General features: G+C 38.6%; 1 protein-coding gene across 1 annotated transcript in view; it reads right to left on the reverse strand.

The window, feature by feature from the left end:
- Positions 1-2,101: 2,101 nt before the first annotated feature.
- The window catches only part of LOC140242553 (neuroendocrine convertase 2-like), a 30,643-nt gene continuing 5,202 nt past the window's right edge, over positions 2,102-27,542 (reverse strand). Inside the window, exons 3-14 of the mRNA XM_072322297.1 lie at positions 24,691-24,822; positions 22,238-22,346; positions 15,392-15,429; positions 13,342-13,424; positions 12,614-12,702; positions 11,376-11,548; positions 10,345-10,587; positions 7,767-7,867; positions 6,850-7,071; positions 5,516-5,785; positions 4,369-4,577; positions 2,102-3,044 (exon numbers count right to left, since the gene is read on the reverse strand). Of these exons, the coding sequence (XP_072178398.1) occupies positions 2,200-3,044; positions 4,369-4,577; positions 5,516-5,785; positions 6,850-7,071; positions 7,767-7,867; positions 10,345-10,587; positions 11,376-11,548; positions 12,614-12,702; positions 13,342-13,424; positions 15,392-15,429; positions 22,238-22,346; positions 24,691-24,822 (2,514 nt within the window). The 3' untranslated portion in view covers positions 2,102-2,199. The remainder of the gene's footprint in view (positions 3,045-4,368; positions 4,578-5,515; positions 5,786-6,849; positions 7,072-7,766; positions 7,868-10,344; positions 10,588-11,375; positions 11,549-12,613; positions 12,703-13,341; positions 13,425-15,391; positions 15,430-22,237; positions 22,347-24,690; positions 24,823-27,542) is intronic.

Genomic DNA, 27,542 nt, shown 5'->3' on the forward strand with positions numbered 1-27,542 from the left:
GAACACAATTTAATGTTTGTTTTTCATTTGTGTCTGGAGAAATTTTCTGCATTATATCATTTGTGCTGTATGAAAATCATGTTTTGTCGTGCATTTTTTTCCTCCAACAATAAGTATTATATAACAGGTAATGAAAATCCTACAATCTTATTGGCCAAGAGCTGTGTGTTGACTTTTACTGGCCGCACGCTGCCTCACAGAGGACAGCCACTGTAAGCATGCTATCACGCACTTGTAGCAAAGGTTCGTGTACTCAGAAAGAGATGCCTATAGGCTAGCAAACCATGCATCCAGTAATTACTGGATGCAACGTTCTCAAGTACTGGATGCATGGTTCTCGTCTATGGCAAGCCAAACAGAAATGCATCCAGTAAATCTCCCATCAGGTTACATGATCAGAAAATGGATTTCTGGCAAAAAAACTGTCCCCCTTCTATAAAACAGATGATGCACATCTTTTCGTGCACTAGTAGGAATAGTGTGCATGCAGTAACTATGGAATTTAGTCTAACCAATTCACCAAGTGGGAAGCATTCCATAGTTACATTATGCACACAATTCGGACTGACCCACTCAGACCTCTACGTCATTTGTATACTCAGAAATAGATTGATTGAACCTGTAGAACACAAGAGAACTCTGAAGATACCTTCAGCACAAATATGATGAAGACACTTTTACTGAAGATAAAATAGTGACATTCACAAAGAACAAAGAACAGAGTGTAATGCAAAGTCCTGACAAAAAGAATGGCTACTTTTTAGAGCTCTCAACATGAAGCCATGTTTGATGAGTAATAGTATCACACACACAAAAAAAGAAATTAACAAAAAATGATTTCTTTGGTGTCATTGACCTGACTGACCACGTGAACCAGCTGGCCCTAGTTTGAGCAGACATCATTTGGTAAGATGAGATTCTTTGCAGTATGAAAACAGTTCACATGTGTTAATTCCTAGTTTCTTCACTACCCACTAATTACATTCTACATTCTTCTGACAAAACATGATCACAAAAATGACTTTACTGGCTGGAAGTCAGTTATAACATTAATTTGAAAATTCAATTCATTGACAATAGAGCATATTGTATTGGAAAAAAATAAAAAGGTGTTTCAGAAAAGAAATAAAACAAAGACTAGTAGGTTTCACCCAGTAACTGTATGCATATCTTCTAGCTCAGGCTCAGTTTAGAGAAATGACAAAACGACTGCAAAGTTTCTGGTCAAGTCTACAATGTTTCTTAACAAAGATACCAAGTAAATTTGGGAACATACATGCCTGAAACTTTTAGCAAAGATTGTACATCATTCTGTTCTGATGCAATTGTGATAGACCATATCTGTGATAGATCTATGTGTTCAGACATTAAAGACTTTCATCTGAACCTTAAAATACTGTGCATATACGTAAGGATTCAAAATTACAAAATAAAAATAAAATAAAATAAAATAATCAAATGAAGAGTTTGTTTGCAAAAACCGATAAGTCCATATTTGTCAAATGGAGATATTTGCGATTAAAGGTCAAGAAATATAAAGAGAATAATACGAAGAGTTATGCTTCTTTTGGCCATAACTTAAAAAATGTACCTTTATATTTAGTGACCAATCTATCATTTAAAAGGTATTATTTTGTACTTTATGACAGAGGCCGTACTTCAAAATCAAAAATTGACTTATCGGTTTTTGCAAACAAACTCTTCAAATACAAATTAATAAACAAAGTCTAATTCCCTGAATACTAGAGTATTTTATCAAGCTTTAACATGTTCTTGTAGTACAATACCAAGACCACAATTAAGGCTACATGACCCTGTAGGACTAAAAAGATGTTACACAAAAGGAGAAAGAAAAGACTTAGACAAGAGAAAGGAAAATTGGAAATCTGTTGAAACATGACACGAAGAAAACAAGTACTTCCCCTCTTCTCCCATAATAAACAAATACTACTGTCTAACCTTTCTCAATACATGACCTACACAAATGACTAAAAAGAACTTTAATAACCAGAGACTTCAAGACCTACAATGCATATAAGAATTCTGATGTAAATACTCTTTCTTGAACCTCAACTACAAAAATATAAGATTTTTAAAAGATTTCTGCATCGACAAGTGGGTATTTCTACAAAATGAAATTCAGCACCCGGCACATAGATCTGAAAGCACACTGCCATGAATACGGTCTTTAAAACAAACTCAAGATTCTTCTAACAATTCCTGCAAAGCAGCGAGGAGATCGTATAATCTCTCCTGCTCTGTTCCTTCCTCATATTTATCACTTTCTTTTTTCTCTACATCGTTATATACTACATTCTTTGCTTGAAAATTTGCTCCTAAATCTCTCACATTTGTCCTATCTTCCCCCTCCCTCTTTTCTACAGAATTGTCATCATCATCCCATAGGTGTGCTCCCCTCTGTCGACTAGAATCGCGGGTATATGACTTTCTAGCCATTCCCAAATTTGCTGGATGGTAGAGATCTTCTTCCGCCCTTTCAATATTTCTTTCACGGTCCTTCAAGAGACCATGAAAACCACCATAATTCCTGCCTCCCATCTCTTTATTTCCTCTCTCAAACTCTTCAAGTAAGTCCATCTCCTCATCCGCCTTTTTCTCGTACTCCAGCTCCTCGTCTGGATTCCACTTGCGCCCCCATCGCAAACCATGGTTCATCTGCTCATCTCTCTTCCGCTCCTCCTCATCTTCTTCTTCCGTCATTCGTTCAAAAAGGTCATCCAAGGGAAGCTCTCTTCCCAGCATCTCCAGCGACCTCTCGTCCAGGGATGCCAGGTAGGTTGCAATGGGGTCGCCTTCCAGCAACCGCTTGGCGAATCCCGTCAGGAAAGTAACCCCGTAACGGTTGCGCAGATAGCCGTCAAATTTTGTGGTGTCGATGGCACCAGAGGCGGAGTTTATGTTATGCTTCAAGTTTGGTGGCATCGGGACGCCCTGAACAATGTCATCCGGTTGAAGGTTTATCTCTTCTGGCTCCTTCTGTTCATTGTTGTAGATCTTTTTAATAGTGTTCTGGTCACTCTTACCTGAGCAGAACAGAATAGTTAAGAGAGCAAAACTTTGAAACCAACCAGGTACTATATTATTATCATTATTATTTATTTGGCAATTCAACATAATACAAACATAATACATGATATGTGACCCGCTACAACAAAATGGTCCTAAAGTCGCGCACGGTCGAAGCCGTGAAAATCGAGTTTGAAGTTAGAGCATCAAAATTGGTCAAAACTTACGATTTTCTGAATTTGACATATTATTAGAGTCTGACATGTCTTCTATCATTTGTCGAAATTTTGAAGCAAAATGATGAAAGGAAAGACCAAAAAATAGCGTTTTTCTGGGCCATGTTTTTTTGGCATTTCAACGAAGCAGAAACTGGTTTGAACATTTGGATTGAGCGCCACACATAGGCTCCGCCCCTAACAACGACCAGAGTGATCTCATTGGTCAGTTTGCTGCTTGCCGCTAACCGAAGCGTGAAGGTCGCACACTGCCTAGTCGACCGGTGCGTGCGGGCGGGTTGCGCTATGCCTAGTTGCTTCTCCTGACATCCTGGTCACTGATTGGTCGGTGAGGAGACCGCCGATGCTGTGTTTGAATGAGCATTTCGGGGGTTGCTAGGGCTTAACTTCTATTGTCCGGAGGTGAATACTGACTTGCGCATCTCTTGATTGTGATTGCGTCGCAAGGAGAACTTTTAGGGCGCTTTTCTCGAAACAGTGATTTCCCAGACGTCTTGACATGCTCTCTTTTAAACATTGATATCTCAGCAGCCGATTATTTTTATGAGACGTGTTATATATCAATTTAAAGCAGAAAGATTAGGGAATTGTGTCATGCAATTTTCAAATAATAGACCTCGCCCGACTTCAGGATCATTTTGTTGTAGCGGGTCACATATAAAGATTGTGGTGATTCTACGTGCATACAGAAACTACAAACTCTATGAAAAGGACAAGGAATGAAGATATTATAAATAGTGGCAAAAGATTCAAATGTATGACTTTTCAATACATATCTATATTCCTACATTTCAGCTCCATTCACCATCAATATCATCAGTGTAAACGTGACTGAACATATACAACCTTTCTAGTGTTTGTTTGTTTGTTTGTTTTTTCAGGAGAAATCTTCTCCTATTATTCTGTTTTACTTTTCCCTTCCTTTTGTAATAGTTGTTCTATCTCCCTCTAAATCATGTCTGTTTCATCTCTTATGATTGATACCAAAGTAACCTGCCTAGTTTCCTAACCTTCTCATTTGTTCTCAGTATTCTGTTGGTATGATTTTACTATGATAATCAAAAATAAAGCTGAATAAACAGTGGATCCTCTCTTTAAATCTGACCTGCATCGTCAGGGTAGATGGCTGGAGTGTCTTCATCCGGTTTATCCTCCTCTTTCACCACCTCGTCCTCCCCTCTTTGCCGAGACTCCTGTACACCATAGATGGTCAGTCCCCATGACATCAGCACGGCCGCGTCTTGTTGGTAGCGTGGATCCAAGTCAAGGGTCTCGTCTTCGGGAAGAGCAGCACCAGCGGGCGTTGGGTTGTAACTGTGGGTGGAGAATGTCCCTTTAGAATTACTGCACTTGTATGAAAACACCTGTAACTGCCTCACAGTCTTCCATTCTTCTACAACTATTCAAATTTGCTCACAAACACAAAACCCATAGATGAGGTGGAAATACTTTCCTTTGAATCTTACAGGACTTTGCTTTTGCTTAGCTTTTAATATACACTGTACATGCTGTTTGTAAAGGGATAACTCTGAAGTCAATCTTTAAAGAACTGTAAGTGGAGTTTTGTGCATGAATTATTATTTCAGGATTCTACTAGAACAGCTGTTTTACTTGCTTGGCAGAAAAAAATAACACATAAAAAGTTTCAACCATTCATATATCTGAAAATGAAAATCATTCTTTTTTGTTTGGTTGGTTGCTTGTGGGACTGCAAAAAGTAGTGCAAGGAAAGGAGTATATATCAGCAGTCTCAGTCTACCTGTGTCTGTTCCATGTACAATACTTTCATGATCTCTTGGTCATTGACCTAATCAATCCTTATTTGATTTGCTCTGAATGGGAATCAACCCACAAGATACCTGGAGCCATCAAATTTTTATCTTCTCACAATGTACAAAAGAAGAAAAATCCTTGAACAAAAAGAACGATAACACAAAACATAATGGCCCAAATTCATGAAAGTGATTTAATCTTACAGCTGTAGACCAAGGTCCAAATTTAGACCATGGTCTAAAATAAGTGTGAAATAGGTGTACATTCGACATGCGCGTATCAACGCACTTTTGCTACTGGATGTCTGTTGCTGTAGGCGGTCTGTCAATTGCATTTACGCAAAAGAAGTTTGCATTAACCATGGTTTAAACCATGGTTTCAATTGTACCACCTTCATGAATTTTGGCCAATATGTCTACCACCAATACATGGGAAAGGCGCAAACACAGAAAAATCAAGTCAAGTATGCCGCTCCCTACCTGAACTGGAGGGTCCATTGCCCGCTGGGATCCTCCCCCCAGTTGTGGACTGACATGAACGGCCACTCCACCACCCCCTCGTCACTGCTGTCCAGTCGGCGAGGGGCTAGGAGCTCAGACGGGGTGCCAAACGGGGAGAAGAGGGTGAGACTAATGTCCCCCCGGCGGGGTGCCTTGAAGCTGACGGTGGCCACGGTGTGCTCCATGCTATGCACGTTGGGGCAGGCCACGTCTAGGGTGAAGTTAGTGTGGGAACCCTGAGAGAGTGAACTGGAAAGAAGGGGGGAGGGGAGGGGGAACATTGAGAACAAAATTGAAACTTTACAGAAGAAACAAGTACAATGTAGGGAAGTAAGGTCCTTTGTTTTTCTAATCACTTTGACATCATAATCTAACCCATTGGGGAAGAGTCCCATGTATACTTGGGCAAGTGTCTCTTGGAAATGCGTGTTGTAGCAAAATAAGTCGTCCTCAACAGGTTACTGTAAAAGTGGAAATTTTCGCGGTGTTGAAATTTTCACGCATTTCGCGCAACCAGAAATTAGCACAAAAATAAAAGCACACAGATATTTTTGTTTGCCATATGTTCCAGGAGTTCATGTCTTGATTCCACAGAATTAAAAACACGCAAAACTCTTCTTACCCGGCCGAGCACGAAAAATTTTTTGTGCGAAAATATCCACTTTTACAGTAACCTCATTATCAACACAATGTCTGTATGAATGTATCAAGCTTTATGTTAACCCGATAATCCCTTCACAGTGGCTAGGTACCATTGAACTTAATTCTTCTCTTTATTCTCCACATAGTAAAGAGTGATTCTAAGCATTTAATGATTTCTGCGGTTTAAGAACATTCAAGTTTAATGAATTTGTTGCTGTGGCGACAAGACCTCGTATCTACAAAATGTCAAATGTTCAGGAAAGCAAAAAAAAAAACAAAAAAACACAAAACACAAAACAAGGCAGCCAAGAACTATAACAAAATGAGACAGCCTTTCCTTTGACATGCCGTGGTTGTTCTATTTTGGGGGTGAGACAGCTGGGATTTGGACAGGACATCACTTAACTGATTATCTGAGCATTAATCTAAAGAGTCATTTTCACCAAAATTTCAGATACAAGGTCTTGTCGCCCCAGCGACGATGTATCATCTCAAAGCTTCATATCTCCTCTTCACAGATATGACCTTCACTCCAATCTCCTCCACTTGTAGTAATCTTTCTATTGGTTCTATGATGCACAGTCACAAATAAATGAAATGCCATGGTCTGCTTCTTTTGAATACCAGTAAGAAACTTAAAAGTTTGGTTAGATAGAGGAGGAGTTAATTACCTGTCTGGCCAGTCTGGATTCACCTCACAGACCTGCTGGGGGCCAACCAGATCCCATGTCAGTGCTAGCTCCACCAAGCTGCCCGCATCCAACATCCCAAAGCCAAACTGGTGGTGGACGTGCAGCCCCGCCCCATTGATGCGCCAACCACTGTCATAGGGCTGTGGAATGCGAGACCCCTCCGTGATGATGTACTGCAGGTCTCTCCACGTTAACTGTGGACTTGGGGTGAAAAGAGAGATTTAAAGGTACGTACTGTTTGCAATTGGGAGCAGTAATTCAAAAAATGTTCATGATATCACATTAGATGCATGTGGAGGTCAGTTCTATCACAAAACATCCTACCATGTAAAAATTTTGCAATAAAGCCTAAAATATAGATACATTACTACTTTTCTCACTAAACCAAAACTGCAGATGGTTTAGTCTAGAAACATTTTTATTACAACTATTGATCACATTATGTATATCTAATAGTCAAGATTAATTATACTGATTCATATTTTCACATTGGTTGTTTCTATACCTAACTGACATTTTTGAACTATTTTGAAGCAGTAAATCTGGGTTTTTGTCTCATCCCCAACTGGTGTTTAGATACCTTTAGACTCTCCTTTACAGTTCAAGTCACTATCGATATGTTGCAATATACAACAGTATGTTCAAAACATCACCCTTGATTCCATTCCTCAGACCTATACATGTATTTACATCATAGCAGAGCTGGCAATTTACCAATTTGCTGTATTCCATTTCCAGCACAAATGCTTCTATAAAAAGTTACATGGCTTTGAATAGAGCAAAAATGTTTTCCAAAGGCACTCAATGAGTGCATAATAATGACATAATAATGTGGCATACAGGGGGTTTACACTGTTGCACACAAGAAGGTATAAAGGCAAAGTAACTCAACTTACTTTGCCTGGAGAATGATGGCAAACATTCCTGACGCTAGTGGGGCAGCGCTGGATGTTCCCACGAATCCTGTTGTGCAGTTTCCATAGAGATCCGTGGTAGTCTGTGAGATAGGAGGAGTCATAGTAGTTTACTATACCCTTCTTCTGAGGGCAAACTCTCTACAGTGTACTGAATACGCTGTTATTTTCGTGAATTGACACAGAGACCTTCATAAGCGTACTATTACCTTAGCGCATGGTGACATTTTCGCACTGTGTTAAATTCGCGATCCAACTGTGATTCGCGAAATTCGCAAATATCAAACCCCTGCAAAAATATCAGCTTATAGAGTATGTGGCACAAATATTGATGATAGATGCAAAAACTCATTCAAATTGGCAAGAAACTTTGTTTTGAAGACTCACGAGAAAATCAAAGACACCCTCCGAGCAACTCAAAGTGGTCTTTTGCTTGGGTTTTTAAGATGTCACTGAGAAGTAACCCCTTTTTGTTCTTAAATTTGTAACACACCTCATCACCAAAACTTTGAGAGAGTTGGTTGTAACTGCAAAATATAATTATTATCAGGTCACGGAGCATTATATCTCTCCACTGCCATGCACCTGCTTTAATTGTCATTATGAAAAACAAAAGGAGACTTTCACATTGGAAACTTATTGGAGTGGTAAGCACTCCTCACCAGGAGGGCTTTGCTCCTCTCTTCATCCCAGCATTGCCAAATAGCTATTATCACAACCTGGTCAAGGAGATGTTGTAGATGAAATGGTCTCTCTATTGACCCGTTGAGGACGAGCTGATTTCGCTACAACACGCATTCCCCACGGACACCTGCCTGAGTATACTCGGGACTTGTCCTCGACTGGCTAAAGAATGTAGGCACTGGGCAGGATTAGTGACCACCTAGCTCAAAACCCACAGAAAGTAGGCCTATATTAAACTTCCACTTCTCTATATAATTTAAGAGTAAGCTCAAAACCTTACAATGATATATAACATATTAATATTGAAACATCCTGAACCATTAAAAAAAAAATGACTGAAATAAGAGAGAGAGGAAGGAGTTGCAGTTTCATAGATGAAGGAGAAAGGCGTATTCAAAGATTAGAGTCACCGAGGTGTGCCTAGAAGGAGTATAAATAAAAACAAGTTATATTGTCATGTCAATGGTGCTGCGTGTTATTTTTTTTTTCTTTAAAGCGCCAAGTCACTGTTTTTCTTTTCCATTGCTGTTGTTTCTTTTCTTAGCAAAATGTGTTTTGTATATTATGATTAACAGTTTTATGTGTAGATACCTGTATTGATTCCTCCTTTGTTCATATACATTATGCCTTAATACGTTGTTTTGATTCATATGTCATTACAGACTGATGTTGTTATAAAATTGACATTTCTTATATTGGTTTGTATGTCATACTCTCCTTTTTTGTATATTCTATATCACACTGTTTTCATTTGTTATTGTGTTTGGAGAAAGAAAATGCAGAAATAAACCAAACCAAACCAAACCAAACCAAACCAAACCAAACCAAACCAAACCAAACCAAACCAAACCAAACCAAACCAAACCAAACCAAACCAAACCAAACCAAACCAAACCAAACCAAACCAAACCAAACCAAACCAAACCAAACCAAACCAAACCAAACCAAACCAAACCAAACCAAACCAAACCAAACCAAACCAAACCAAACCAAACCAAACCAAACCAAACCAAACCAAACCATATTTCACAGTGAAAGCAGCACATGTCTGAGAAAAATATGGTTCAGAAACACTAATATCTCAATTTCTGTTTTGTATTAAGCTGCCAAATTTTGACAGTTAGGGAGAGAAAGGATTACTCTCCCACGCGAGACAAACTTTTAAAAAATTGAATTGCCTAACCCAGATGACATATTTTGGGTCAGTTACAGAGAATCCCAATCTACATATTTTTGTGGGTTTTGAGCTGGGCGGTTACTTGTACCCATAATATCCACTACCAGGAGACTACTGTTCTGTTGCGCTTAAAGATGCAACTGAACATTAGTCAGAAAACCAAACATATATAAGTCAGGTATCAGCCAATCAGGATTGACTAGTCAGAGATTATTGTTTGATTTCATGACATGTGTTTGCGTTTAAAGGGATCGTACAGTTTTGGTTGAGACCTAATTTCAGGTTTCTAACAGTTTTTGGTGAGATAATGAGAAACCTCTAATGAAATATGAAAGAGCATGTAATTCTATGAGGAATTCAACATTTATTTGATGAAAATTGGTTTTGAAATGGCTGAGATATCCAAAAAAGAGAAATTCTAATAAAGTGTGGGACCCATACTTTATTACCATCACTTTGTTTTACTTTGTTTTTGGATGTTTCAGTCAATCCACACCCGATTTTCATCAAATAATCTTTGAATTCCTCTTAAAATAGTATGCTCTGTACTATATCATCAAGTGTTTTCTTGGTATCTCGCAAAAGCCCAATTCTCATCTCCACCAATACTGTACCATCCCTTTAACATCCATTCAACAGGGCCCCAAGGGTTTAATAGCCACTTCACCCAAGATGATGTAGGTATGCAGGGGAACCTACCACAAGGTTCCAGTGGAAGCGCCCCTCTCTGATCTCCATCGTATTCTGTGGACCTCCAGACAGTGTCACCGCCATAATGGCTGGGCAGGATTCTACAAAGTAGCTGAGGCGGCCGTGGTCGTTGATGGAGCTGATAGCGATGGTGTGGATGTCGCCCACGTAACCGTCCGCTCCGCAGTGGTCCTGTTTGCTGCCCCCGTTGCCCGAGGCCCAGACAAAGATTGAGCCTTTCCCGTTCCGCCCCTTGGTGGCAGAATACATGTGTTTGGTGTATTTGTAAGCAATGGCATGGTGAACAGCACATCAATGTTTGCACATTTCATCATAGATGACTTTACAGAGGTCACTTTAAAATTGTTCTGTCTGATCATTTTTATTATCCCTTTGTTGTTGACTCCTCATTCTGACCTATCAGTGCAACTAAAGAAAAATACTTATTTCATGTAACCTCACAGATAATTCAGGGTCACAATCCAAGTGAGTACATCTGGTTTGTTAATGCTTCATTGCATATTGCATACTTCATATTAAATACACACAGTTATCTCTGTTCCAGTGCAAATAAAAACAACCTCTCTTTTCTACTTTGATGTCATAATTGTATCATTGTCATTATTCTCCTAATTAAAGACAACAAAATTTATATTTCCAATTAACATTGCAGTACAACTTATTCTTCTTTGCACTTGAATTGAATACTGAGGTCCTCAGTTGTCTGGGAAATCAGACAGACATTGCAACTCTCCATGAGGTTTTGAGGTATGAAATGCAATTTTTGTATGTACTTTTTTTCTTTACTTGTACTAGTACTTCATTTCATGTACAGGTAACAGAGGGCATACATTTTCAGAAAATTTGCCAAGTATGGCAAACACATGCATTCATACACACCTCACAACCTTCAAGGCAGAATAGCTAATACTTGTCTTTGTAGCCAAAGAGCTCTAAAATGGTGGTGACCCCAAAAAGTCAAGTTGGACTAAGATTATATGCTCCATTTTAAGATGTCCTAGTCAGAATCTTGCTCTAACCTGTTTGGCACCCTCACTGAAGGCTTTCCTGGTGAGGTAGTGAGGCATGGCGAAGTGTTTGCCATCGTCCGCTGGTCCCCAGCAGCAGCTGTAGATGTCAATGTGGCTGCTGTTGAAGTGGAGGGCCTCAGCGGTCAGCCGGTCAGTGGTATCGCCGTCCAGGAGTCGGATTCCTGTTTGGGGGGGGGGGGGGAGGGGGGGATAAGCAGAGAATGATGGCAGCTTGTTTCACACAGTTATTTTCTTTCTCGCTGCAAAACAGAATAACATGAGAAGCAATCGATGAATAGGGCTTATACATGATTCCAACCACATTTCCCTCATGTGCAAATTACAAAAGTGTACCAAGTCGTTGCTGGAGCAACAAGACCTTGTATCTGAAATTTTGGATTAAAGGTCAGATCATCACGGAAGTGATGTGCTGTCCACATCCTAGCTGTCTTACCCCAAAATGAAGCCACCACAGCATGTCAAAGGAAAGGGTATCCCATTTGAAATAGTGCTTTGGCTGCCACGTTTTTTTCTGCACTCCAGAACATTTGACATTTTGCAGATACGAGGTCTTATCGCCCCAGCGACGATGTAGTCTTCTATCAAAAAAGTGTTTTTGCTGCTATTTGTGCTGTGATCACCAACTTCCAAGCTGAAATTATACCCATGCAAGGGATGCCCACTCCCACAATATGTCACTATCACATCACTGAACATTAACCCGTTGAGGACGAGTCCCGAGTTGAGGACGAGGCAGGTGTCTATGGGAAATAATTGTAGCAAAATCAAACTATCCTTTAATAACGGGTTAATATACATGGTATAGGCCTACAATGTACATCAGAAAATAAAAGATTGCACATGATACTGGTAGAGATAACAGAATATGTACAGACATATTCGTTAGATTTGAGGTTTGATGTACACCACATAAAATTAGCTAAAGTTTAGCTGAAGCTAAGGACAAAATTTTCTAACAGTATGCCTTTTGAATACAAAAAAGAATAGATATTTGATTGTTGACATTAAAAATTCACTGTTTTGATATATCTTTCCTTCTTGACAAACTCACGTGTTGATCACCTCACATGGTGAACTAACAGATAAAATAAAGTGAGTTGAATACGATTAACCATTTCTGTGTCAGGGACATAATTTGTACGATGTGTTCAATGCTATGGGGTTTTCTGTGCAAATCGGCACTCTAAGCACATTATTAAGGAGTAATATAAAGGGTGCAGTCTCACCACCAATGCCAGCCTCATAGGCCACTCCCACTCCACAGATGCTGTTATTGGCTGCTGCAGCTACTTCGCCTGCACAACGAGTGCCATGTCTGCAGGGGATAGGGCAAGGAGAGAAAGAAAACATGAAATCAAAACAATTTCATTTACAGTTATGATGATATATGATTTCAAGGAAAACATTTTAATAGTCGTTTATATGCCCATGCAAATGGCATTTATCCATGTGTATACTATGTAATGATACAGAAAAACAAACAAACCAAAGAGTCATTGAGTAATGAAGTTACATGCCAACAAGATGGTTAATGGGATTCACTTGTGATCAGGATTATGTTATCTTTTCACCACAAGATAAGGATCATACAATCCCTTCATTATGTGGACCCCTATGGAAACCAGCTCTGCTGATAAGGGTGTTCCATCCCATGAAGAGGAAATAAATTCAATTCAATTCAATTCAAGATACAGATTATACAAAATTCTTCATAATGAAATAAGGATCATATAATCCCCACATCATGGAGATTCTTCCATCATGGAATTAGGATTATATAATCACTTCATTATGAAGACTCCTTGATGAGATTAGGATTATGTATTCCCTTCATCATAGACAGATGGCTCCAAGATATGAAGAATTGGGGGGGGGGGGCATGTTGAAGGAAAAGGATGACAAGGGCTACTTGCGACTTTGATCTTGATTATGATGTAGATTTGATTCTACCTACCTCACTTGAGCTGGTCTGGAGTAGTCCGGATATGGGTTGTTCTTCCTGCTCTTGTTGTTGAAGTCATAACTTGCATACTTATCCTGGTGTGTGTTGATAGAAATGACAATCAAATTAGGAACCTCCTCTGCCCTCTAGATTTGTACAATGCAACATGCATAACCAGTGCCGGTGCAAGTTGCATACAGGGAATAACCCTGTACATGAATAACTGGTGTCATTGTGAACAGACTATGCTACCCTTAAAATTGATGTATTTTGAGAAATGCATTTTGACCAGTGCACCTCATTAGCTTTACTTTCCATTTCTTATTCAGAAAATGATGCATTTCAACTGGTGCACCTCACTATGTTTACTATTCATATCTTATACAAACAAGTTTCGAGAGAATGCCAGAATATGGTCACTAGATCTCACTGAATATTTCAAGCCACAATCAGTGACATAATTCATACTGATCTTTTTCACAATCTTGTTTTGCTTTTATGTTTTTGTTCTTTCTATGTCTCAAGCTAGAGACTACCCTTTGACAGCTGGCTGTACCAGAAGACTTATTACTTGCAGTTAACCCGCTGAGTCCTGAGTACACTTGGGCAGGGGTCTATGGGAAATGCATGTTATAGCAATATCTGTCCGTCCTCCATTGGTCAAAAATGGAGGACTTACGACACACTTGGATGCATAGAGTCTATTCTTGCGGAGACTTCTTCCTGAAAGTGTGTAATGGCCCATGACATCACAAACCTTACTCGTGACTCTTTAGTAAAACTTCCCCACAAACAAACAAAAACCTGAAAAATCTCACACATGCTACTACTACAGCCAGGTAAATTGCTAACTACTTTGATTTGGATGAAAAGTAAGAAACAATATTTTAATATGTATTTGTTAAGAAATAAAAAGCTTCAGTCCTAAAAACATTCACTTGTCCAAATGCTAACTGTCTCTATCTTGGTAAATCTGAAACTCCATTATCAAGAAGCGAGTTGCTATGGGTATTTGAATAAACCTGTATTTTAATACTTTGATGGCCCTGTGTCTGGCATACCTGAATGCTACATTTTAATTTCAGAAACACTTTTCTGAAACTATGATTCTCTGATACAGAGGTAGCAAGCTTTGTCACTTTCTCTGAGTTGGATTTTGGAAATGAAATTGGAGAAAATATGTGACTCGCTACAACGAAAGGATCCGAAAGTCAGGGGAGGACAATTTTTTGAAAATGGCATGGCATTATTCCCTTAATCTTCTACTTTAATTTCATATATAGCAAAACTAATAAAAATACTCGGTTGCGGAGATATCAATGATTTTATTAGCGCATGTCAAGTGGTTGAGGCAATCAGAGTTTCGAGAAAAATGCCTTCAAAGTTTTCCTTCCGACGCTATGCAGTTTTCACCGCTTGACTATAGAAGGCATGTTCCTAGCGACCTCCACGATGTTCATTCAAGCTTAGCGTCAGCGGTCTACGCACGACCAATCAGTAATCATGATGCCACGCACTGACCAATAAGATCACTCCCTCATTGCTAGGGGCGGAGTTTAGCTGCGGCGCTAAATCCAAATCTTCAGACACGTTTCTCTTACGCTGAAAGTCGGAAAATCATGGCCCAGAAAAACTCTGATTTCTTGCCTTTCCTTTGATCATTCAGCCTCGAAATTTCGGCAGACGATAGACAAAACATTAGACTACAAAATCATGCCAAAAACAGAAATCCGGTTGTTTTGACCAATTTTGGTGATGCGACTTCAAACTCGATTTTCTCGGCTCAGCCGTCAGCGACTTTAGGGTCTTTTTGTTGTAGCGGGTCACATATACATCACTGGAAACCCTCAAATGTGAAAATCTTAATACATACCAAATCATAATATGGATAGTCAGTGACTTTTTAAGAAATAAGGTTTTTGTGGAGGCATGTTTATTCATGCATTGTGTATTTGAGAGGAAGCATGCATTAATTGTAATATGTTACTCATCAGTAAAGCTTTATACATGGATTTATTTCATGTTTTTATGTAAGATAGATATGACAAAATTCTAAACTTACAAAATTGTCTTTCAGATCAGGGTGATGCTGGTCTACACCTGTACATAAAAAGAAAAAAAAAATGCAAGCAATTGTTAAAACAAAGTGAATGATTGACCACATTTCAGTAAAATAGTCAAACACTTCAGTCACAACTTTACTCTTCACCTACATTCTGCAATCAAATGTCAGCTTCAATGTCACTACACTAAATTCTTATTCTCAAAAGATCGACTCAACCTACAACTGAAACCTACATGTATAACTGAATGTTTGAACAACTTTTGATTACAGTTACAGTTTGTCCATAATGGCCACTGACTCTGCTGTAAGCAATGTCAATATTCTTTCAGAGTTCAATTCTTGTCAAATAAAATTTTGCAATTGGAAAATTATGGAAATCTGTGTATCATATGATCGCAACAAAACTCTCAACAGGACAAAACTGTCCATGAGCATTTTCAAACAAGATGAAAATATGATCCTCATGAATGACGGCTAGTTTCATTTTTTAGCAAATGTCAATTAACTGTTGTTCTGGTTTGTTTTTTTCTATGAACAGATTTCTGATAGCAAGCCTCATATAGAAATATATGCATGCCTACATCTTTTTTTTTTTTTTTTTTCTGATTAACATGATATGAAATTCAATTTTTCATGCACAGAAAGCCTGGCCTGGTGAGTCAATATATTGCATCCACGCAAAACTGTAATTTCTTCTCTTCTTGTCGCCTCCTTTCGCTTTCAAATTTTTAACAGATTCCAATTTAACAAACTATGTTAATCAAATATACTCTTGGAGTATCAGATAGCAAAGAATAATACAATATCTCCAGAGTTGTAACACAAGACCAATGAATGAGGGGATTGGGTAAAATGTGACATGCAAAAGACAGTGTATGATGGAATATGAATGTTTACTGTAATACATTTTTTTTTCAGCTGTTGGTAGTAGCTGCAACAATTTGAAGCATACCAAGCAAATACATTTACAAAATATTGCACAGAAGAATAATTAAAGTAATAAAACATTGTAATAAATCATTACAGTAAACATGCTTCATGCAACTATGTTACAAACAGATAATGAAACATTCTGATAACGAAAAATTATTCTAACTTTGATATCTCAGCTGTAAAGAAATTGCATGCACAGAAAGGATACAGACAAATTACAAAATGTTTCAAACAAATCAACACAGCCAATATCACTGGAATCATTCCAATAATTTGGGGAAAAAATATACATTATCAAAATACATATCCTCATATTCATGCAGTATTCTCAGCAAATCTTTTATAACTTTCATACAGTTTTGATACAATATACATTTGGAACAACAATAATGGGGTGATAATTTCCAACAAACATGCAAAGACAGTTTTACCATTCAGGGGATAATCAACATTTATATGACACTCAAACATAAACTGGTACATTGTATAGTGATCATTACAAATTATATGCAGTCAGGTACAAACATGATTGAAATGCATGTCAATGGATTCTACAGAAGTCATACGATAATCTCAAGAAGAAAGCTATATTTGTTGTTAGCAAGGTGAGAAGACATTGAAACCTTAAGTACAAACAGTACACTGTATATAAAACATATCCCAGACCCTGAATTGGCTTTTGAGAGCAACCTGCATTTACAAACATGCAAATTCCAGCTACAGTTAGAGTTTCATCTGGTAGCCTTTACTGCTATTTGCACATCTATTCATTCTAATGCCAAGGAGTTGTAATTTGTACATGTAGCTGCTCATGCAAGGACTGTGCACACACTTGAACACTTTACTGGTAACTGAGCTCCAAGCCAAGGTTCGTGACATTTCAAGTGCAAACGTGACACTTGTTGGCAGCAAATACATGCAGAGAGTCAAGTCTCACTTTCAAGAAACAAGTTCAGTTTAATAAGTCGTGCAATGTAAGTACTGCTAATTCTCTTCTTCTGAGTTTGCCATCTTTAATTTGTGACAGATGGGTCTCAGATAGAAACGCCAAGAAAACTGCAAATAAGTTATCTGGCTGAAAAATGAAAATATCCTTTGTCAAAACATTGAATGTTTTAAACACAAACTACCTCTCTTTCAGCTTTCACAGTAAAAAAATGTTACATTTTTAAAACCTTCAGTTTTCAAGAAATATACATATATTACTAGAATGTTTTGGTTTTCACCCATTGTGTTATATGCCTCATCTCCTACACTAATAGCTTCATCAAAACTTAGAAACTGTTTTTTATCTAGTTTTCAGCTATTTTACCATTTCTAAAATAGGTTATCAATAGGTTAATAGGTAATGTCATCTGTTAATCAAGCCTTTAATGTTCTGACAATGGAAATGCCAGTACCATACATCTCTATGTCATGTTTGTTCAGAGTCGAAACAAACATCTGAATGATCAATCACAAATACTAATGTGTCCTCCCACTGCTTGTCTGCTATTAAGGTCAACCACACAGAAAAAAGAATCATTCATGTGTATGAAGCAGCAATAGGCAACAAAACGAATCACAGCAGGGCCGGAATGTAGCTTATCAAGGGTTGATGGGACAAATTTGTGTTTTGAAAACTTAAAGGACAAGTTCACCTCCATGTATGTGTGGATTGCAGCAATATTAGTTGAACACATCAGTGGAAGTCTGGGGAAAATCAGAAAATCAAATCAAAACTTCATAGAAAGTTTTGAAGTTTCAGTGCTGCAATCACTGGATGAGAAGACTACTACAATTTGCGATGTCTAGAACTATGTAAAAAGAATATTAATAAAGAAAATTCAACATACATGTATGATCACTTTCTCACAAGATAAAAGAGGACTTGACTTGCCTTTTTCAGGTGGTAGGGGAATAATATACTCTTGGCATATGTCAGTAACAAGTTGAGGGAATGTCTACCTTAAAAAAAAAAAATGTGGAATTCTCTTTATATTCGATCTATGTATTTGACATCACACACTGTAGAAGCATTCTCATCCAGTGATGTTGGCACCGACATTTCAAAAATTCATAGCTTTCGAACCCATTGTTCAATTTTCCTCAAATTTTCACTGATTTGTCTTACTAATTACTGCATTCACTTAATCCACACATATATGAAGGTGATCATTCTTCCATTTCACTGTTGCATAAAACAAAATCTTGGTTCAATAATTATTTGTACACGTTTGCATGAAGCTTTACAAAGCATTAGAAATCATTTCATCCCACAGCATGCACAGCAAACTTTAGACATGAAGTCTGGACTGTATCTAGGCAGTTATACCTGACATTTTTAAATTAGCTCGTAACACACAAACACATAAAACAAAGTTGGAAATTGCAAAAACAAGGCAATTTGCAGTTCAAATACAGCCATAAACATACAAACATCTTCATCAATTATTTTTATGTTGTTTTTTTTTTTTCTTTTGATTGTATGCATGTTCATTTCATTACTTAAAATGAGGTACACTTCAAGGAAAAAAACAAATCAAATTCTGGAATAGTTACCTAAATCTGACATCAGATAAAAATAAAAGGCAAAATACACAGCATGTTACATGAAAATATGCCAAGAATGGAATGAAATCCAAAATATTTTCCAATACCAAAATACAGATCAATTATAGGCCAAAATAAAATGCAAAAAGCACTTGAAAAAAAGAAAAGAAAAATAAGTCATTCTTCATTTATATAATTTGCACTTTTGATCAACTGTCTTTTTTGCACTTATAAAGACAAGCATTATGATTGTGAAGCAAAAGGCTGGGTGCTACGATGAAACGCTCAAACAGATCAAAAGGCCATGTGAACCAAACAGTTGCAGATCCTATATAATATACACAATTATCAACAGAGTTTTACATTGTAGTTGTACATATGTATCTTCTACCTCAAAGGAGCTTCTATGCATCTGCTTCTACCTGAATGTAAAAAAAAAGTCACGCAAAATAGCTATAATGTACATGTATATCTACCCTATCGGGGCCAAACATCTCCCCCATCCTTACTGTTCTATCAATATAAACTACATATAATGTGTTGGGGTTTTTTTGGTATATCAACACACTCTGTCTTTTACTCTTTTTTTTTTCAACTCAAACCAGAATTACCCTAACAGATGATCATTTTGTGTCACATTGCTTTAATAGACAGGATCAATAAAAGTTTGCAAAACGTCTGAAATGTTTAAAGGGACTGTGCAGTATTGGTTGAGGTGAGGATTCAGGTTTATAACATTCTTCAGTAAGATAATGAGAAACCTCTTATGAAATATGAAAGAACAATGTAATTTCAAGATGGACTCAACATTTATTTGATGACAATTGGCCTTGAAATGGCCGAGATATCCAAAAATTCAATCCTAATAAAATTGACAGGCCATGACTTTTATTAGGATCTCTTTGTTTCTCCTTAGATATCTCAGTCATTTCAAAACCGATTTTCATCAAATAAACTTTTGATTCCCCTTAGAATTGTATGCTCTTTAACATTTCATAGAGTCGTTTCCAAATATCTCGCAAAACGTTACAAGCTGAATCCTCACCTAAACCAGTACTATACAGTCCCTTTAACCCGTTGAGGACAGTCTGATTTTGCTACAACACGCATTTTCCATAGATGCTTGCCCGAGTATACTCGGGACTTCTCCTCAACGGGTTAAGGTCTACCACTTTTCCATGGGGACATAGTCTCTCAGAATTCATTGCGGATATCCATGCAGTCCAATAAATATCATGCGACTATAGCACAATTCAGAATGACTGAAGTTCTGTACACATGTAGGTGAACAGTGTGTGGCCGTACAACTGTTAAGTAACTACACAGAGAAACCACTGTCTATTGTAGTGTACGTGTAGGTAAAACCCACCTAGCTTTGCTGTTCTTTAGTCCTCTTCAAATGAAAATAATATCTTTAATGGCACCACTTACAGCAAAAAGAAATTCAAAAAAGCAAAATAAAAATGCCTTTCATCAGTCACACACAACTGCATTATTGGCATTTCAATACCAATGATGTGGAAATACACGCAAAAAGTCCTCTAACAAAAAGATCTCCTGTGCTTCATTTATCATGAACAAAAGAAAAGTCACAAACAAGCCTTCAGACATGCTTCATGCATGCAGCCTACGAAACAGAACATAAATATGCACTGCATGCCAAAAATATGAAGTAGAGTTAAAAGAAATAATAAAAGCAGTTAGTTGAAGAGTTGAGAGCTGAGTCGTCAGACATTAAAAGTGATCTTTCCTATCAAATACTCACCATATCACTGCAGAAAGGAAGCCATTTAAAGGGAAATACAGAAGAGATGAAAATAAATGAAATGTCAAATACAGATGGGGGTTATTTACAGAGTACTCTATAGTCCACTATGTCTGTGCAAGATGCTATCATGTATAAAGAACTTATTAGTTTACCAATGAACAGCCACAATTTGTAGAGAAGAAAAAGAATGACTAGTATGTTTTTGTCAATTGCAAATAAGTTTTCTGAAACAGACCTTTCATTCCATGTTTATATTTCTAATCATCTAAATTTCTTTGACTGACAAAACTTTCACCTGAGACAGTTATCTGGCCTTGTTCTTCACTGTCTGGACATAAGACACACACGATGATATGTTGTACTCATTTTTAATGTGTTTGTATTCATTTGTGTTTTTTCCCCTTTTGTTGATGTGCATGCGTGTACAATCTTAGCTCAAAAAAAGTCTGTGAACAGTTGGCTACAGAGCAATCAATGGACATGAGTACCCAGTATCAATTTTACACCAAAGGATTTCAGGAATATCCCTGAAGAAAGCCTACACAATTACTTTTTAACACAAGAAGTCTTACAAAAGTAATTCATTAGCATAGCTTTATCATAAAAATAGATCATACTATAGATGTATTCAAAAGGATATTAGTAGCTGCCATAAATTACACTACATAGTTGTTGAGTATAAAATGTTAGGAAGGAGCTAGATATTTTTCGTAACTGCCTACAGCAAGCATGGCATGTAGTACCAACTCAAGGTTTTTAGCTGGATGGTTGTGAAAGAGATATTCTTCGACTGACCATGGGAGCAATTGATCAGTTGAGAGAAATCTCTTTTGTCTGACCAATGGACTGACCAATCTTTCTTTCAGTTTGACCTTCCATGTGTCCAGCAGCAGACTTTTCAATGCCAGAGATTTTCAAATAATTTCCTCTACATAATAATGTTCCGAGAAGTTCCTGCAACAACGCCTCCCCCCCACAAAGCCATGAGCCCACACCTATACAAATATCTCCTTGTGGAGTATTTATATGCAAACAAAACTGTACAAACAAGAATTTTATCATATATGCCAAACTGTAAGCTGCAATCTCATTTTATATTGTGATTTGAAGAGATTTTCTTTTGTAATATCTCTTTGAAAAAAGTAGCAACATAAAGCACAGGAAAGGCTCATATGATGCTGAAGTAACAGAGAGGTGGCATAAAAATTTGCTTGCAACTTTGGCTCTCTCTGTCTTTGTCTCTCTCTTTCATGTTATTGTATGTGATGAGCACCATCTAGAATCTCTGATGATAGTGAGATTAGAAAAAGTCAAGATCAATATTGTAGATGCAGGTGAAGTGTTGATACTACCAGTTCCCCAGGGTTGTTGCAGCCCTTGTTTGTTTGTTTATTACCCTCTTCATCACCCAAGACCGATGTGTATTCTATGACCGTAATGTTGTATTGTGCGTGGAAGAACGATCTTACTAGAATGACATGATTGTTCATTTTGCACTGGCATTGAATTACTACATGTAGTATGTTGCAACATAACACTCAAACAGTATGAGAGAAAAACTTTTGAGAGTACACTCTTTCATTGAAAATTACAGCACAAAAAGGACCTACCATCATCAACGATTGTGACAACAACACCCTTGCCTGTGTAGCCTAGCTTCCAGGCCGGCATCAGATTCATGTCCATTCCAGGTGTTGCTCCTCTTTGACCATTGTTGTACTGCAAGAAAATGAATTCAGCTCCAAAGTGAATGATAGACCATCGAGGGATTGCACAGTAGTAAAAGTGAGGTAATGAAAGGAGAAGTGATAGAAGACTTACAGATAACAAGGTAGATATTACAATGGATAGACAGATAACTTTGCTGGGGTGACAAGACCTTGTACCATGTACATGTATCTCAAATTTTGGTGAAAATTACTCTTTTTCTGGATTAATGCTCAGATAATCAGTTAAGTGATGTCCTATAAAATTCCTAGCCTTCTTACCCCCCAAAATGAAGCCACTATGGCATGTCAAAGGAAAGGCTATCCCGTTTGATATAGTGCTTTGGCTGCCATGTTTGTTTGTTTATTTGTTTGTTTTTGCTCTCCTGAACATTTGACATTTTGTACATTTGTAGATATGAGGTCCTGTCACCCCCGTGACGATAAGTACAGGGTTGTAGATACCCAGATAGATTAAAGATACAGAATTTTATTTCAATTTATTTTCATATTTCTCATGAAAAATGGCACAGAAAAAAATTATACAATACCAAAATTACAAAATACAAATTAGGTGAAACTTCATCTGAATGTACAACAGTCTGCCTCAATATAAATCACAATGGTTTGATTACAGCATTGGGCTATGTTCAAAGTGCAAGAAATTATTACGATGGGGTCTTCGTAAAAGAAAGCTTGTTCAGTCTTGGGTCCTACAACGTAGAATAAAATCAGATATAGGGGAATATAAAGCACATGTACCTTACTAGACCATGTGATTGAGGGGGAAATATTAAACAACAAACAAATGAAACACTCAAATTAATGTTAGTACAGAAAACACAGAGAATGACATGCAAAATCATGTTTGTAGTACAATACTTCTTGGTTACAAGATGCAATCTTGGAGTCCACAAGATGAAATGTGAAAGGAAAATATTCTTCTGGATCCATTGTCATTTAAAAAACAACTGGTAGTTAAACAACAGACATTAGTATAGAAGGACAACATCCTCTAATCCTTGTTGGTAGGTTTTATGTACGGTAGATATACTGTTAAGATTATGGTACTGAGGTTATAATTTGTGACCTGCGACAACGGTTTCAGGCAAAAGTCGCAAGAGCAAATTCCCTCCTAGGCGGGGTACAAAGATTTTGACCATTATTTTTGTCGATTTAGGCTTTTTGCAGAAATCAAATCTTTGACATGTTTTCTACATCTACACTAAATTTCATAGCATAAGACTAAGTTTTTCCTATCGAAAATGGAATTTTAAGCACCCTACAGTATGTTGGATCGCACTCGTCAGTTTCGAGCTTCTTTCGAACGCCGTACCAATATCCCCAGTGTTGTTACGGCGCAGGGTCTCGCATGCGATTGGCTGGTGCGTCACATACATTTACATAATTCGGCTTTCGGAGACACCAGTCATGCCAGTTGCAGCGTTTGGGGAATGCTTTGTCCACGCATGCACGATTACATGCTCCATTGTTCTTGCTAAAGTGGTTTATATACGCTCGCTCTGTAGTGCGTGCTCTTCGTTTGGCTTTCTATCCAAACTATTCTACCGCAATGTTCGACAACGGAGGTGAAACAAAAATCATGTAGCATGACATAATCGTGTGAAATGAAAACTAGATATTCTCAAATTTGTCTACTTGTACATGTAGTAAAGATTATGACAGCAGACTGACTCAATGGAAGGTAGATGAGAGGAAAGGAGCGGTCACATGTGACCAATTATATTCAAATACTACACGTCAAGATCGCACCAAACTAACGAGTTGTGTTTGTTTGTTTGTTTGTTTGTTTCCATTTAATCAGCACCACCAAACAAAGCAACATATGCATGTCTTGTAAAAGTACAACAAACAGGAAGCGTGACCCTTGCCAGCACTAGCAATTTTCTGCCTTCAAAAGGGTCGCCAATGATAAAGACAAATCAACCACAATGAAAACGCGATTTGTAAATGTGTGGATTCGCCACCGTTCCTGTTACATGCACACGGTCATGGCGTGTGGATGTCATTGCGTAATGCGTGCACCGTACATGTACACACCATACGTGCAATTATCGTATTCGCCATCTTGAAAGATGTACTGGTAAACAAACCCGAGCGAAACGCCTTGTTTTATGGTGCCGAAGAATACAAGTGTTTTATATCAATGTAAAGCTTAGGAAATGGGCAATGTGAATCAGTGAAAAAATGAATATTCAAAATTCCCAACTTTTGCCTGAAACCGTTGTCACCGGTCACATTTAACCTTTTACGAAATCTCTACAGGAAAGGATGAGTAGCCTCTGGTTTACAGGCATCTTCTCTAAGCCCGCTTGATGAGTGATAATGAGACTTACCAGATACCACTGCTTTGACCAGAGAGGGTCATTGAAAGGGATCGGCCGATTGTCACCGGTCTCATCAGGGGGCACTACATCCGCCCCCTTCTTCGTGTGGACTATTTTCTGCTGCTGTTCATACCACGATACCTGCAGGAGAATCGGTTTGTGGAAAGAAAAGAGGAAGTTTTGAGGAATATAAGTACTGCCATCTCTCATAGCATCAACACCATATAAGTCTGTTGTAATTACGAGCAGGGATCCATACCAGTATTCATAATTGAGGAAAGAGATTTTATGGCCCTAATCCCGAAGCATTACACTGTACCAACACTGAAATGATCTTAACTTTAAGATGATAACTCTAAGATTACTTTGTTGATGTAGAGCTTGGTTTAATATCCTGATTGTATCCAAACTACTCCCCTTCCCCTCCCCTCCCCCCTTAGAAAAATTTTCTTCAGTGGCTAAAAATATATCCATAGATCCATAGATGGCTATGAACAGAGGACCATGGACAGTGGATATTTGGTAGGTGTTATGTGATGTGATGCTTGTGAATGTTCAGAGACGTCATGTCAAGGCCGACAATCATGAGACGATTGGACACAGTAGCTCAAGGTTCAGCCATGTTTAATGTGCAGTGAATAACGATCACTGATATCGGTTGGTGACATCGATAACAATCGTGATATCGTAACATCCCCCTTTCTCTGAAAACATAGTCACACAAACACCATTGTGAACACATTCCTGTGGGGGTTACAGACTCTGTAGTAAGTTTCTTAGACATACATTCCAAACACATTTGACCTTGGTATCCAGGACGAAATAACTATGTCATTAACATTTTTACTTTGGTAATTATATCCGTGTAGTTCCAAGGTTGACTCAAGCATTAACATATGTGGTGGAATTGTCTCAAAATAAGAGTATGACTGCATATATATATCTGGAGTTGCTTTTTTCCTAGTATTCTGTCTGTGTTCATTTATACCAACACCAATCACTGGATAACATTACAAGTTACCAAAAGCATGTCCTGCTATTGTCATATGAACAAAACGTTTGGAAAACACTGTGAACCTTTAACTTCTGGCTAGGTACGTGAACAACCCAAGACATCGCTGGACGTCCTCTTTGTCTTTTGGCGTTGGCATTGATTTGATTGCTTCTACCTTCATCGGATCCGGCCGAATGCCACTCCTCGTGTACAACGATCCGAAGAAGCTGATCCTGTCTTTCTTGATTGAACACTTGGCGCTGTTGAACACAAGGCCTTCCTGCTGGGCTTTCTCCATCAGGAGCTGTAGATTCTTGTCGTGTTCTTCCTCCGTGCGACCAACTACCGCGACATCATCAGCAATGCATATGCATCCAGGTATGCCATCGATGATTCTGTCCATGTGTTGTTGGAAGATGTCCTGACTAACACATAGTCCAAATGGTAACCTCTGGAAACAGTATCTCCCAAAGGGCGTTCTGAACGTTGTCAATTCCTGGCTCTTGGCTGCTAGGTGGATGGACCAGTACCCAGACTTAGCGTCAAGTTTGGAGAAGTACCTTGCTCCTGCAAACGTCGGATTTACTTCCTCCAGTGTTGGCACTTTGTGTGGACAACGTTTAAGTGCGTTGTTGAGTCGTTTAGGGTCAAGGCACAAACGAATTGAACCATCTTTCTTCACTGTCGTCGTCATGGAACTGCACCAGTCAGTGTGGTGCTCAATCTTGCGGATAACACCATTTTGTTCCATGGTTTGTAGTTCTGCCTTGATCTTATCCCGTAAGTGTACGCTACACTTCCTCGGTGGATCAATCGATGGCTGTGCATCATGCTCCAGGTGCAATGATGCTGTTCCTCTGAAGTTCCCGATCCTGTCGAATTGTGCAGGATATGCTGCCTTCAGGTCGCCTACATTCCTGATGATGCGTGATGGTGTATGGTGCTGCAATTCGTGTATCGTGACAATTGCCATGCCGTGGCAGCCTGGCAGGCCTAGGATGGCAGGACCTGGTACGTCAACCACATAGAACGTCTGAGTGTTCCAATCGGTGCTCTTGTATCGGCACATGAGGTCGATCGTGCCGACACAGTTGATTTGGCTGCCGTTGTATGCAGTGAGTCTCGTCTGTGTGTCTTGAAGGACGGATCTCCATCTGTTGCTGTACATATTCTTGACGATCCGCAGAGGTAGGGTGTTACCGCTTGCCCCAGTATCCACCTTTAGTTTGAGGATATGTTGGCCTGCTTTCTGAGGGCAAACAATATCAACTTCTACAAAGGCTTCTGTCCTAGTTGTGTTGTATGTGAGTTGTGGTTTGCTAACGTCAATCACATCAAACCTTTGTGTTTCTGCAGTTGCCTCATGGCGAGTATCATCAAAGCTGCCTCCATGTGCAGTTATCTCATCAACAGGATCTTTTCGATTGTTCCTGGACTTGGAACGTCTGTTTCTCCACTGTTTGGATGAGCTGCGTTTGCCATGTGTCTGTCTCTTAGGGCTTCTTCCTCGCTGTTTCTGTGCTTGGCGACACATCTTTGCCCAGTGTCCTACCTTGCCACATGAGTGACAAGTATCCTTGTATGCAGGACATCTGCGAGGTGGGTGCTTGGTACCACAGTTGCCACACGCGTGCTGACCTTTCTTGTAGTGTGTTATGGCACCAACACTTCTGTCTATGTCCATAGTCTGCAGAGACTTACGACCAGCTGCCAGTGCTTCGTACTTCCTTCCCTCGAGTAGGATTTTGTCAATCGTAAATCCCTTTGGTTGCTCAAGGAGGGTCCTCTGCAGTTGCTCACAAGGTGTCGTTGCGATGACCAGTTCCATGATCCGTTCCTGGAGTTCTGACAGTGAGAAGTCGCATTC

The sequence above is a fragment of the Diadema setosum genome, chromosome 19, assembly GCF_964275005.1.
Source record: "Diadema setosum chromosome 19, eeDiaSeto1, whole genome shotgun sequence".
NCBI lineage: Eukaryota > Metazoa > Echinodermata > Echinoidea > Diadematoida > Diadematidae > Diadema > Diadema setosum.